This window comes from Boleophthalmus pectinirostris, unplaced genomic scaffold (assembly GCF_026225935.1).
Source record: "Boleophthalmus pectinirostris isolate CB_2022bp ecotype Guang Dong unplaced genomic scaffold, ASM2622593v1 HiC_scaffold_16, whole genome shotgun sequence".
Taxonomy (NCBI): domain Eukaryota; kingdom Metazoa; phylum Chordata; class Actinopteri; order Gobiiformes; family Gobiidae; genus Boleophthalmus; species Boleophthalmus pectinirostris.
Window position 1 is genome coordinate 29,070,710 of NW_026571095.1, and position 13,663 is coordinate 29,084,372.

The window sequence follows — 13,663 nt, forward strand, 5'->3', positions numbered from 1 at the left end:
GGATTTTCTGAGGATCAACAATCAAAGCACCAAACTATGAGTACGTTTACATGCACATCAGTATCCCGGTTATGGAAGTATTCGGGATACTGCATATACACATTTTTGTACATGATCACACGGAGTATCACAATTTCTTGACATAATCCTACAAATGCACAAGCGCAAAAATGAACTTAATTTAATAAACCAGGAAAAATGCACACAACCATGAGCTCCTTTAGCAGAGGAAGCTCGGGAGGCTCCTAACTATGATCCACTACGCAGATCAAACCGACCCTTTCCAGAGTTTCCAGTTTCATCAGTCTTTGTGTGGCTGTAGACAGCAGGGAACACTGTTTGACTACCGTATTTTTCAGACTATAAGTTGCACTTAAAATCCTTTAATTTTCTCAAAAATTGACAGTGCGCCTTATAGTGCTGTGTGCCTTATGTATTAATTCTGGTTGTGCTTACTGACCTTGAACCGATTTTATATGGTACACGGCGCTAAAAAAAAATCTGTCAAATTTTGGGCGGCAGTAGCTCAGTTGGTAGAGCATTCGCCCACTGATCTGAAGGTTGGTGGTTCGAGTTCTCGACATAAACATCACAGGTTGAGTGGTCAGATCCACTGACCCACAGGTTGGCTGATGTGATTCCAGCTCCCACAGATGAATGCTGCTGTTGTGTCCTTGGGCAAGACACTTAACCCACCTTGCCCACAGTGTCTGCGTACACTGGTGTGTGAATGGGTGGTTCCTTGTTGTAAAACACTTTGAGTGCCTTGTAGGTGGAAAAGCGCTATAGAAAAATGTGACCATTTACCAAAATGTTTTAGTGTGACTTTGGTAAACTACGAAGCCGCATTGCTTGATGGATTGTCAGAGCATTACGCTGACCATAATCAGGAGCCTCACGGAGTCCAACAGAAGCTGACGCATCAGTGCACAAGGAGCAAGCTGGTTTTTTCAGGGTTATGCAAATTTGCCATGTGGCTTTAAGTTTAATTTCTGTAAAACGTAAACAAATGCGCACAAAGCTGCATTAAACACATTATTACTCAATGTATATTTCGGCTTCAGTTTTGCTACTAACCTTTTAACTCTTTCCCCCATGAAGACGACATTTGACGACCCCCCTGTTTCCTTAATGACGACTTTTGACACCTCCGCTGTATCACTAAAGACGTGATTTGACGACCTTTAGAAACGGCTCGGTTTTTCACATTTAAACAGAGACTGCGATCGGTGGGGCCACTACAACCCACACTAGACTGACCAATAGGATTCAAGGATATGTTTTCGCCGATTTTTTCTGAAGTTAATCGAAGTAGTGACGATGGTAGCTTCCGGAAAAAACACAACACGAAACACGTGCAATGGAAAGATCGCGGCGCTGCGGCGCACAGTTTTAGAAATAATGAGGAGCGGACGTATTTTATGGATAAGTTTAGAGAAAGTGACTTTTATAGATTTCAAAGTGATGATGAGGGTGATTATAAAGTGGAAAACAGCGATAGCGACGGACTTACAGAGAGTGAATCTTATGAAGATGAGAATGCCGCTGATGCGTCTGTATGGAGTCCTGCGATGTCCGAACAAACTATCCGGGCTTTATACTCGATTATGAACCAAAACTGCCCTGAAATCACTCGTGGAAGTCTGTTTTCTTTTATGCAGTTATGCTCTATGGGTGTAGCCCTAGTAACATATGTATGGGTTGTTCCTAGTAGGCGTCCAGGGGGGAAAGAGTTAAACCCAAACGCCGTCCATCATGATTTCGCCAATATTGTTACACCCCTAAAAATGACATCTGGAATACAGGAGAATAAAAACTCAAACATGCACGGATCACTCCAGATACAACTTCATAGATTAAATGAGAAGGAACCAACAACAATAGTGTTAAAAGCTCTGAAAAGTCCATTTTGGAGAATAGGTCTGCTTTAGGGGATCCATTATCTTACTATATTTATGCACGCACTACTAAATCTGCAAATAAATGATAGCCATCTACTCGCTCTCGTGTTTTTCAATAGAGGATAGTGTGGTCTGCGTGAACAACATTTAAACTGTGTTATTTTCACCGCGTTATCTCCCGCTGTGTCATTTCCTCTTCACATTAGGTTTGAACTGATTCTATCTGCGCACACGTCTGAGAACGAACAAAAACACATCGGACGCTTCACTCCAAATAGTTTTCATTGACTCGACCCGTCAGACGTTTGGACATGATTAATTCCATTGTTTTTATTTACATCATCACCGAAGTTTTTGTTTTTGATGCTCTGAGTTTCCCCTCCCTTTGCTCTCCGTGCTAAGTCACTCCTCCCTCAGAGCGTTAGACTTGTGGGCTGAGCATCGAACCGAATCTTATAGTTCATTGTAACTTAGTGTTGGAATAAGGACGTGGAATCCGTGTATCATTCGTTCATTCATTTTTCAAAATAAAACCAAAAATAAGAAAATGAAAAAACAACAATTTTCTTCATTTTTTGGCTCCAAAACCAAAATGAAAAAAAAAAAAAAAAAAGGATGACTATTGTTTTTTTCAGCTTTCGAGTTTGTGTTTAAATGAAAATGGAAAAAACGGATAACGACCGTTTTTCCGACCGTTTTCCGTGACTTAAACTCAGATGCCGGACTTTTGCGCGGCATACGAACTGGACCACGACTCAACCAGGACTAAACCAGGACTAAACTGGTCTCAGTCCTGGTCTGGTTCCGATCTGGTTCTGGTTTCAGTCCCGGTCTCAGTCCTGGACTCAATCACAGTCTGGTCCCGGTCTCAGTTCCGGTCTAGTCCCAGTCTCAGTCCCGGTCTGATCCTGGTCTGGTCCCGGTCTCAGTCCGGGTCTCATCCTGGTCTTAGTCCTGGTCTCAGTCCCGGTCTGGTCTCGGTCTCAATCACAGCGTGGTCCCAGTCTGGTCCTGCTATCAGTCCCGGTTTGGTCCCAGTCTAAATCTCAGTCCCGGTCTCATCTTGGTCTGGTCCCAGTCTCAGTCCCAGTCTGGTCCTGATCTGGTACTGGTCTGATCCTGGTCTCGGTCCCAGTCTCAGTCCTGGTCCAGTCCCGGTCTGAGTCCCGGTCTCGTCCCGGTCTCAGCCTTGGTCTTAGCCCTGGTCTCAGTCCCACTCTCAGTCCTGGTCCTGGTCCCGGTCTCAGTCCTGATCACCCAACAGTCTATGTGGGTGCACCTCCGGGCCTGTCCCAACACTCAGTCCTGGTTTAGTCCTGGTTTAGTCCTGGTTTAGTCCTGCTTCAGTCCGGGACATGTTTTTATGTTATAATGTTCCTCATCATAAACAAAACACAACTCCAGGTCTGTTTTTGATGAGGAAACCACATTCTAACACGACTTAAATCTCACAAGAGACGAACCGCCAACCAAAAAGTTACACACTGCAGCTTTAACTTTATCCCCGTCCTCACCTGTCTTTTCCGGTCTCCTTCTTGAAGATCTCATCAAACTGCTGCATCTTCTGCCAGGAGACGATGTAGACCTTCAGCTTGGGCAGGAGCTGGCTCAGGAGCCTCAGGTTGTTGTAGATGAGTCCTTTACCGTCCCTCCTCATGTAGCTGCTCGGGCCCCAGAAGATGAACACGGCGTCCCTGGTGGCGTTGAGCAGCTCGTGGCGGCTCCGGAGCACCCTCTGGAGGCTGGAGTGGGCGATGACGCGCAGGGAGGTCCTTCGGCCGACGTCGCGCGTGTAGTCGGTGCGCTGCGTGGAGGTGGGGGCGTCGTTCATCCGGATGACGCACTGGGCCCCGTCGATCTCGGCGCCCCGTCCTCCTCCGATCAGGTGCCCCGAGCTGGTGACCAACGAGCAGGTGCGGCAGTGCATGCGGAGAGGCTGCGAAAGAGGAAGAGGAGGAAGAGGAGGGGAAGAAGAAGGGAAGGGACAGTTAAAATGGGTTGTTCAGTTTTTGGGAAATGTTGTACGAGTGTTTCTCAAGGTGCATCAACCCGTCCAATTAGAACAAAAAGCTCTAAGTTCGGTTAGTTTTCTTTGGCGTAAAATCATCAATGGGACTCAGATCCTGCACATAGGCTTAGGGAATGTGCAATCAAAACTGCACATAGGCTTAGGGAATGTGCAATAATTATAACTAAAACTGCACATAGGCTTAGGGAATGTGCAATAATTAATAGAACAGAAGAATGCAAGGGCCTGTTAAGGATAATTTAAGGGTCCTGTTGGTGCATCACTCGTGGTCATACTGGTCTCATATTTACTTTGTTTTATGGTGTTTGTTTATGTGCTGCTTTGTGTTGTGTTGTCCTGTTTTTTTGATAAAACATGTTACCCCCTGTCCCAAGACAAATTTCTCCCATGGGAGACAATAAAGGATTATCTTATCTTATCTTATCTTATCCGCAACCGGACTGAAAACTAAAAAAAGAGGTGGTCTTGGTCCGCTTGATTCCGCACCAGAGTTTGGCATTTGGTCCCTCTGGTGTGGATCAAAAGAAACAGGAAACGCACACCAAAATTCTTGTAGAGGTGCAAATGCAAGGAGCAGCCAGGTCCAAAGCAAAAACAAATATCTGACGAAGGCTTTTTTTGCCGAAACGTTTTTTCGAAAATAAAAAAGCTCGGCCATCTGAATGTGCTATGCATTTTTTCACTCTTGTCCCTCTGGTGTGGATGCCAACTCAGGTCCAAACAGTAGACGTTAGGTCCAAACAAACTCCATCGTGAGTCATGACTGAGGGTGCGTGCGTATGTTCGAACACCTGGACCTGCACGCACAGAGAGATCCCGGTGTTCCCGTAGGAAATTAATCAAATAATTTTATGGCAATAAGACTTTTCAACTCAAAATTCAGCTTCAAAAATGCCCTGCTTTTAGCCTAGTGTGACAAATGCCACAGTGGGACTAGATCCAAACCATAGGACGGCCCGTGGTATTAACAGGGAACATTATGGGTACAACAACATTGGTAATACATGCATCCCAAATTTTGGACTTCCGGTCATCGCGCCAAAGACCACACAAATACGATGTCCGAATCCCATAACTAAACAAAAGTGATATGGTTCAAAAGACTTGAAAAGATCGGCTTTGACACAGCACAGTTACAGTTATAATCATGCTTCCAGGAAAATGTTACACAGATCCTAAAACGTCTGGACTCATGTTTGTGTCACTTTTAATGAGAACTGTGTTTGTCCCTTTGCTGAAAACCTCTGCGGGCAGTGTTAAAGAGTAACAGATTACATGTACCAGGATTACGTAATCAGAGTACAAATTATGAGTAACTGTATTCAGTTACAGTTACAGTTACAGTTTGAATGAGTTGGGACTAAAACCAGGTCTAAAACAGGACTAAAACCAGGATTAAACCAGGACTAAAATAGGACTAAACCAGAACTAAACCAGGATTAAACCAGGACTAAAACAGGACTAAAACCAGGACTAAACCAGGTCTAAACCAGGTCTAAACCAGGTCTAAACCAGGATTAAACCAGGACTAAAATAGGACTAAACCAGGACTAAACCAGGATTAAACCAGGACTAAACCAGGTCTAAAACCAGGACTAAACCAGGCCTAAACCAGGACTAAACCAGGTCTAAAACCAGGACTAAACCAGAACTAAAATAGGACTAAACCAGGACTAAAACAGGACTAAAACCAGGTCTAAAACAGGTCTAAACCAGGATTAAACCAGGACTAAATCCAGGTCTAAAACAGGATTAAAACCAGGACTAAACCAGGTCTAAACCAGGATTAAACCAGGACTAAAACAGGACTAAAACCAGGTCTAAACCAGGACTAAAACAGGACTAAAACCAGGACTAAACCAGGACTAAACCAGGTCTAAACCAGGATTAAACCACGACTAAACCAGGACTAAACCAGGTCTAAACCAGGATTAAACCAGGACTAAAATAGGACTAAACCAGGACAAAAACAGGACTAAAACAGGACTAAAAACAGGTCTAAAATAGGATTTAACAGGACTAAATCATGCTGCGTGGACCATGTCTCCTTCTCTTCTATCAATAATATTTTTAATTTGGTTCAGTAAAGTCTGGACTTTTTATTGTCTTAAGCAAACAAAACATCTTATGTTACAATATCTTAGTCTTTGCTTCTCTACAGCAAACCAAGTAATCCAAAGTATTCAGATTACGTTACTCACCTTCAGTATTTTAATGGATTATGTTACAAAGTACATTTTGGGGTATGTAATCTGTAATCTGTAGGGGAAAACATTTTAAAAGTCACCTTCCCAACACTGTCTGCAGGCATCTGTGGTAAGAGTAAATATGAGGTGTGTCTTTAAACATTCTTAGTGTTGACAAAATGTGGGTGATTTCAGTGGACAGGCTCACGACTAGGGATGGGCATTCGATGAAATTTTCTTAATCGATCGTCGGAAGAATTAACGATCGATTATCGATTAATCATTAACGTTTCTATATTAAAATGATCATCATTATTATTACTATCTGCACTACTAATCTGCATAAATAAATTCAACTTTACGACATATAAACCGTAACGACTCTAGAGCCACATCAGCCTGTTTGACATTATAATGTGTTTAATTCAGTTTTGCGCAACTCTCACAGAAATGAAACTTAAAACCGCATCACTAATTTGTATAAACTCAGCGAAGATAAAACTACAGCTCTTGTGTCGCTGATGCGGTCAATTTCTGTCGGATTAAAAGACACGACCAGGTGAATACAGGTTAGTGTGACCAGATTTGCGTTTGTCAAAACCAGGACACCGTACGGGGGGTGGAGACTCGTCATCGACATTGCGCGACTCTCACCTGGTAAAACTTTTTCCCACTGGACACCGAAACATATGTGCTGCTTTGTACAATGTGCACATGGACTCACACTTGTCCCGAACGCAACGGAAAGCGTGGAATTTCTTGTACAAATCATCGTTAAATACACATTTGTGCTTGACTGACTGCTTGTGTCTCGCTCCTTCTGAGTGCAGAGACACATGTACAGACCCTGTTTGGTCACACTACACACAGCAACCTACATTCGGTTTGTCGATTAAAATTAACGTAATCGATGAAATTCTTAATGATCAGTTATCGATTAATCATGCCCATCCCTACTCACGACAGGTGCAGACGCTCCTGCTCCTGCCGCACCCTGTCGGCTCTGGACCAGCCCGGGGGACAGAGGACCGGACCGGAGTGCACACGTGTGGTCCTGCGGGGAGCGGAGTGTGGACAGTGAAAGCAGAATAAGAGCGAGGCACCGGAGCGTTCCATCAGGAGGGTGAGGGGGTGGCACAGGTCTGACACGGACCGGACCAAAAGTGTCTCGGCCCAAAGGGAAAAGTCCAGCCCTGGTCACTCAGATTTACTCCCAGTGACGGGGGAGAGTTACGCTGAGGTCGCACGATAAAATCACGACAAACTCCTCCTCGACTTGGACTCTTTGAATCTGAAACTCGCTGATGAAAACTCCTGAAACATTTTTGAGCCTGGAGCGTCGATGTGTCGTCCATAAACTAAAACCCACGCCCCTGAACGCAGCGTAACACACTTTTACTCGAGTAAGAGTACTGCTACTTCATTAAAATATGACTCAAGTAGAAGTCCGGGTTTAAATGCAGTTTTCAGTGTCGGAGTAAAACAGTCGTGTCCAAATACTGAATGTAAAATAATCACAGATACAGTTTTCTGTGTGTGAGTCGAATACAAACCACAACAAAGTATTTATACTGAACAGAGACACAAGGAGAGGAGGAGGAGAGAGAGAAAAGAGAAAAAGAGATGGGGAGAGAGAACGACAAAGAGAGAGAGAAAGAAAGAAAGAAAGAGAGAGAAAGACAGAGAGAAAGAGAGAAACAAACAACAGAGAGAGAGAGAGAAATAGAGAGAAAGCAAGAGCGAGAGAGAGGGAAAGAGAGAGAAGGGAAGAGAGAGAGAGAGAGGGAAGAGAGAGAGAAGGGGAGAGAAAGCAAGAGAGAGAGAAAGAGAGAGAAGGGAAAAGAGAGAGAGAGAGAGAGAAAGAGAGAGAGAAGGGAAGAGAGAGAGAGAGAGGAAAGAGAGAGAGAGGGAAGAGAGAGAGAGAGGAAAGAGAGAGAAAGCAAGAGAGAGAGAGAGAGAGAGAGAGAGAGAGAGAGAGAGAGAGAGAGAGAGAGAGAGAGAGAGAGAGAGAGAGAGAGAGAGAGAGAGAGAGAGAGAGAGAGAGAGAGAGAAGAGAGAGAGAGAGAGAGAGAGAGAGAGAGAGAGAGAAGAGAGAGAGAGAGAGAGAGAGAGAGAGAGAGAGAGAGAGAGAGAGAGAAGGGAAGAGAGAGAGAGAAAGACAGAAAGCAAGATAGAGAAAGAGAGAAAACAAGAGAGAGAGAGAGAGAGAAAGAGAAGGGAAGAGAGAGAGAGAGAGAGAGAGAGAGAGAGAGAGAGAGAGAGAGAGAGAAAGAGAGAGAAGGGAGAGAGAAAGCAAGAGAGAGAGAAAGAGAGAGAAAACAAGAGAGTGAGAGAGAGAGAAAGAGAGAGAAGGGAAAAGAGAGAAAGCAAGAGAGAGAAAAAGAAAGACAAAGCAAGAGAGAGAGAGAGCAAGAGAGATAGAAAGAAAGAGAGGGAGAGAGAAAAAGAGGGAGAGAGAAAGAGGGAAAGAGAAAGGCAGAGAGAAAGAGGGAGGGAAAGAGAGAGAAAGGGAAAAACAGAGAGATAGTGACAGAAAGCAAGGAAGAGAGACAGAGCAAGAGAGAGAGAACAAAAGAGAGTGAGGGGGAAAAAGAGGAAGAGAGAAAGAGAGTGAGAGAGAATGGGAGAAAGACAGAGAGAAAGAGAAGGAGAGTGAGACAGAAAGAGAGAGAGGGAGAGAAAGAGAGAGAAAGAGAGATAAAGAGAACGAGAGAGAGAGAATAGAGCGAGAAAAGAGAGAAAAAATAGAAATGGCGTGGGAGAGAGTGAGAAGGAGGACAGGGAGGGAGAGAGAGAAAGCGGAGAGGTGGAGAAGAGAGGAAAGAGTTTGAGGAGAGAGAGAAAACAGATTGATAAATAGAGAAAAAGTGGATAAGATGGGAGAGAGAGAAAAAGCAAAGACACACAGGTAAGAGGAGAGAGAATTGACAAGGACCAAGAAAGAGGAAAACAGAAGAGTTAAAGGTAGAGAAAGAGAGAGTTACAGATGGGAACGAGGGACGGGCGAGATGGTTTTGTTTCCAGTTTTATCATCGTGCATTTTCTTAACATAACTTCGTTCCCGCTGCGGTTAGAATCGCTCTTGTTTTCTTCACCTTTAGCCCACAACCTTTGACACGCCGTTACCACGTTCTCGTCTTTCGGACCAGATTCGGAGCAAACATCTCCAACGCTTCCCTCACAAAGCCTCATGTTTTTTTAACGGGGTCCCGACCTCCAAACCCCGTCAGTCCCACGGGAAACGTCTTCACCCGCCGCTGTTCGATTCGTGCGGACGGAGAACGTTTCAGAGTTTATAGAATAAACTCTGCTCAGGTTTATTGGTTTTTATTATAAGATTCTGTTCAGAGTTCACGGTTTTCCGGACGAATTGATAAAAAGACTGAAATCTGAACTGACAAACTAAAACAAGAACTGGATTTCAGAACGTGTTTGAGCGGATCAGGGTTCAGAGTCCAGCACGGGTCGATTTTTGGAGACCCGCACCCGCCCATTAATGTTTCACCCGTTATCTGCAAAGAATAATTTGGGGTCAACCCAATAATCCAACAGCCCAATAGTCCAGGCCTAAACCAGGACTAAACCAGGACTGAAAATAAATATAAATATATACTAGAGCCCGACCGATATGGATTTTGCTGTGGCCGATATGAAACTGATATAATGGGAGTTGGAGCTGCCGATAGCCGATATAATCGCCGATATATTTAGTGATGTAAAAATTCACTGTAAATGTTGAATTGTTTAAAAAACTTAGGTTTGGCTCTGGTGGATTTTAAATTGGGTTTATTTAAGCAACATTTATTGTTATTCTGCCTCTTTACATCATATTTACAGACAGTAGGTTGACTTAATGGCATTTTTGCATCACATTCTAGCTACTAGTGATGGGTATTTCAGTTTTTTTTTTGGGAGAACCGGCTCTTTTGGCTCGGCTCACTAAAGCAGCTGGCTCTTTTGGCTCCCAAGTGACTCTTGAGATTGTTTTGTTGCAAGCAGCACTAAACCAGAACTGAACCAGGACTGAAAAAGCACTAAACCAGGACTAAAACAGATTTAAACCATGTGTGAAACAGGACTAAACCAGAACTGAACCAGGACTGAGTGTCGGGACTCGGTTTCTATCTCTCTCCTTCACTCGAGCCCAAGTTTAGTCCTGGTTTATTTATTTTATGCTGAACTGCAGCCAAATATGCACTTTTTTTTTTATCCTATGCACACGAAGATTTCTGAGCGTTTCGTTTTCAGCCGCTGCTGCTGTCAAACTACGGGTTTACAATGAAGAGAAAAAGTGAGAAAAAGAGAAAACACGGCTCCCAATAAGAAACATGCTCCCGTTGTTCGCTCTAAGAGCCGCTTCGATCGCGACCGACCCATAACTCCTAGCTAGAAAAGAAACTACCGCTATTAGCCTTTAGCCGTAAATGCTGCGCACCGCGGTAGTTAATTATATGCATAAATGTGGATCATTCACACGTCTATTCACAGCTCATTTACATATCAGTGCAGGTCCAGTAACAAATATACGGCCAATATAGTCACTTTACAATAGACCAATAGAAAACAGCCTGTTTATGTGTGGGAGCTACAGCAGCTAATCGCTAACAAAAACCTAAACTAGCTTCAAAGTCGACATATTTCCAACACTCAGACTCACACAGGCTCCTCCTCACATCACAAGTCTGAACTAATAAATGTCCTTTTAATCCAGACTCAAACCGATTGTCAGTAAAAAGAAAATAATCTCAGTGTTGCACACGCTGCGGGTGTAAACAAACACACGCGAGTGAAGTGACGTGACTCTGGTGGTGTGTTCAGGGACAGTACGGACACAAATTACACCGCAAATAAATACTGATGCGGAGCCACATATTAGGACATTTATCTGTCTATAAATTGGATTAAATGAACATAATGTAGAGAGTCTAAGCTTTATAACGAGGTATAACATGCCCACGTGAAATATCGGCCCATATCAGCAAGCATATCGGCCGATAGCCGATATGTCTCCAGGTGCCCATATTGGCCGATAATATCGGCCAGCCGATATATCGGTCGGGCTCTAGCCTTAGCTACAAAAGTGCAAAATATCAAGTCTGTAAGTAAATTAAAAATATCCTTATTACCTCAAAACAAAACAAAAAAAGTGCAATGGTCCCATGACTTTCCTGGTGTCAGTCGTGGAAACAGCTGGTGTCAGGTCCAGGTCAAAGAGCCACATCACTTCCTGCATTTCCATGGGTTTTATTACATTTGTATTTGTACATGTAGAGCGAAATTAACCTTTCAAATAAAAATAACAAGGGATGCGCAATTATGCAGACCAAGATGTGTAATTTGCCATTTTTTTTGAGAAATAACAGCAGTAGAATTGTAGAATCGGTCTTATTACCTCCTCAAAAAACAGACCTGGAGTTGTGTTTTGTTTCATTCACACATGTTTGAGAAACTCTTTATTATTAGTCTGTCTACATCTCCAAAGCTCAAAATGCTCTGTTCCAATTTGTGATGTCATGAAGTGGTAGTTTTCAAGTTAACAGCTCCTCCTTTTACCTTTAGTTCGGTAGAGATTTGCAATTCCAGATCTGAAATCATCCAAATGCTTCTAGTGAAGGTGTGTGGCGTTTAAAAACACAGTGGAGCGCCTCCTGTATCACCGCATGACATCACAGGGTGGAACAGAGCGTTTTCTGTTTTGAGGGAAGGACACGCCGGGTTTGTGTTTGCTGCGTTTCGAGTTCATTTTAGTCGTCCACCTCTGGGATGTCTGCTACAGAAGCGCGTCGGGTGTTTGTGAGGGAAAAGTGGAGCCTGACGAATGGGACGCGACAGGTGCTGGTGGCAGTGTGCACCTGTCGCGGCGTTACAGCGAGTGATCGGTGCGCACCCGCAGGACGTACAAATTCACTTGAAGTCCCCGAACGCGTCACACAAAGCCCAGATCTGGTACAGCGGCAGCAGTAGCAGGTAGGCGGTGATGCGTTCAGGGACCTCCTCCACAGTGAGAAAAATGAGTGATGGTGGAAGAAACAAACAAAAGCTTATGTAAAGGTTTGTTTTTATTGTTCTTTTGGTAATGACTATAACGACGACAACTTAATTATCCTGAATAAAACGCAGAACATTTCCTCAGGTTTGTGACGTTATGATGTTTTATTTTGTCTCACGTTTTTGTATATTTATGGAGAATTGTCGTGTGGGAGGAGCTTGGGGGCGGGGCCTCGTACAGAATATTAAAGCTGACTGTAAGGAGGGATGAATAGAGCCCAGGAAAGATCGCTAAATTACTCAGACTTACATGGACGGCATCTAAAAGCTCAAGAAACAATACTTTTACTTCGTTTCACTTCGTAGAAACCGTCTGACCTCGCAGACTTAGATTTCGTTCACTCAACGGTAGGCGGGTACTTTTTATCATTTAACCAATCGCTGCTATTTGGTCGTGACGTATGTAATGCTCCACTAACGGGGATAACTGGTACATTAAGTGTTTTCCCAAATCCCATAGGACACAGGTGTCAAACATGCGGCCCAGGGGCCAGATCCGGCCCTCCAAGACCTTTAATCTGGCCCTTGGCTGATTTTCTACTAAAATATTTGAATTATATTTTCTATTAAAATATTGGTAATTTTCTGTGTCGCTGAGCATAACAGCGTCTCCAGCGTCTCTGTACGTGGCCCCTCCCACCAGAGCAGCACAAATGAAGACTTGTCTCTTTCCAAACGCTCTTAAAGGACGATCGTTTTGACTGTTGACCGTGACACCCTCATCAGAAAAATGTCAAAAATGAGAAAAGTGGAGCCGAGTGCAGGATTTTACAAGAAAAACTGACTTATTCCTATTTGCAAACAAGTTCATATTAAAACATTGTGTGGAAGTTGCATTTTTCTTAAAGTTTCAGGTTGTTCATAATATTATAATTTTTAGTAAAAGAAAGAATTCATCAATTAAAAAAGATTTGTGTAATAGATTTGCATTTCTCTACACAAATATTTGAACTTATTGTTATTTTTGGGGTTTATATGACATGAGTTTTCTGATACGACCCCCGGACCAAAATGAGTTTGACACCCCTGCCATAGGAAGGACAATAACATCTTTGCCCTAGATAAAATTCATCAAACATTCTCTTTGTTCCGGCTTTAAATCCTCGATCTCGGGAATCGTTGACAACACAGAATATATCACTCTTTGCTGATTGGCTGGTGCCTGGGGTTTTTGTGAACCGTCTAGTGTATTCTGATTCCTGACTTAGTCGCTGGAGGAAAATGAAATTGAGCGGAGACTGGTTAATGCTCATTGACTCATGGGTCCCCAAAAAAATTATCTTCTGAATTTACTTCCTCAATACGAGCGAGCGCCTCCCACCCGTGTGACGTCTGTAATGTGCATGGCGTGGAGTGTCTGGAGGCTCACAAAGCTAATTTTTAGCTGCTTCGAGGATTTACAAATATTAAAAAATTTATATTGTGAAAATAGAAATAATCCTTACAAAATCCAACCTTTGTGAAAGTTGAGGATGCCCTGTCAGTCGAACATGGACAGT

The 13,663-nt window shown here is 43.4% G+C and overlaps 1 protein-coding gene across 1 annotated transcript in view; it reads right to left on the reverse strand.

Moving 5' to 3' along the window:
• The window catches only part of st6galnac5a (ST6 (alpha-N-acetyl-neuraminyl-2,3-beta-galactosyl-1,3)-N-acetylgalactosaminide alpha-2,6-sialyltransferase 5a), a 256,085-nt gene that overhangs the window by 74,653 nt on the left and 167,769 nt on the right, over positions 1 to 13,663 (reverse strand). Inside the window, exon 3 of the mRNA XM_055151370.1 lies at positions 3,416 to 3,837. Within this exon, the coding sequence (XP_055007345.1) occupies positions 3,416 to 3,837 (422 nt within the window). The remainder of the gene's footprint in view (positions 1 to 3,415; positions 3,838 to 13,663) is intronic.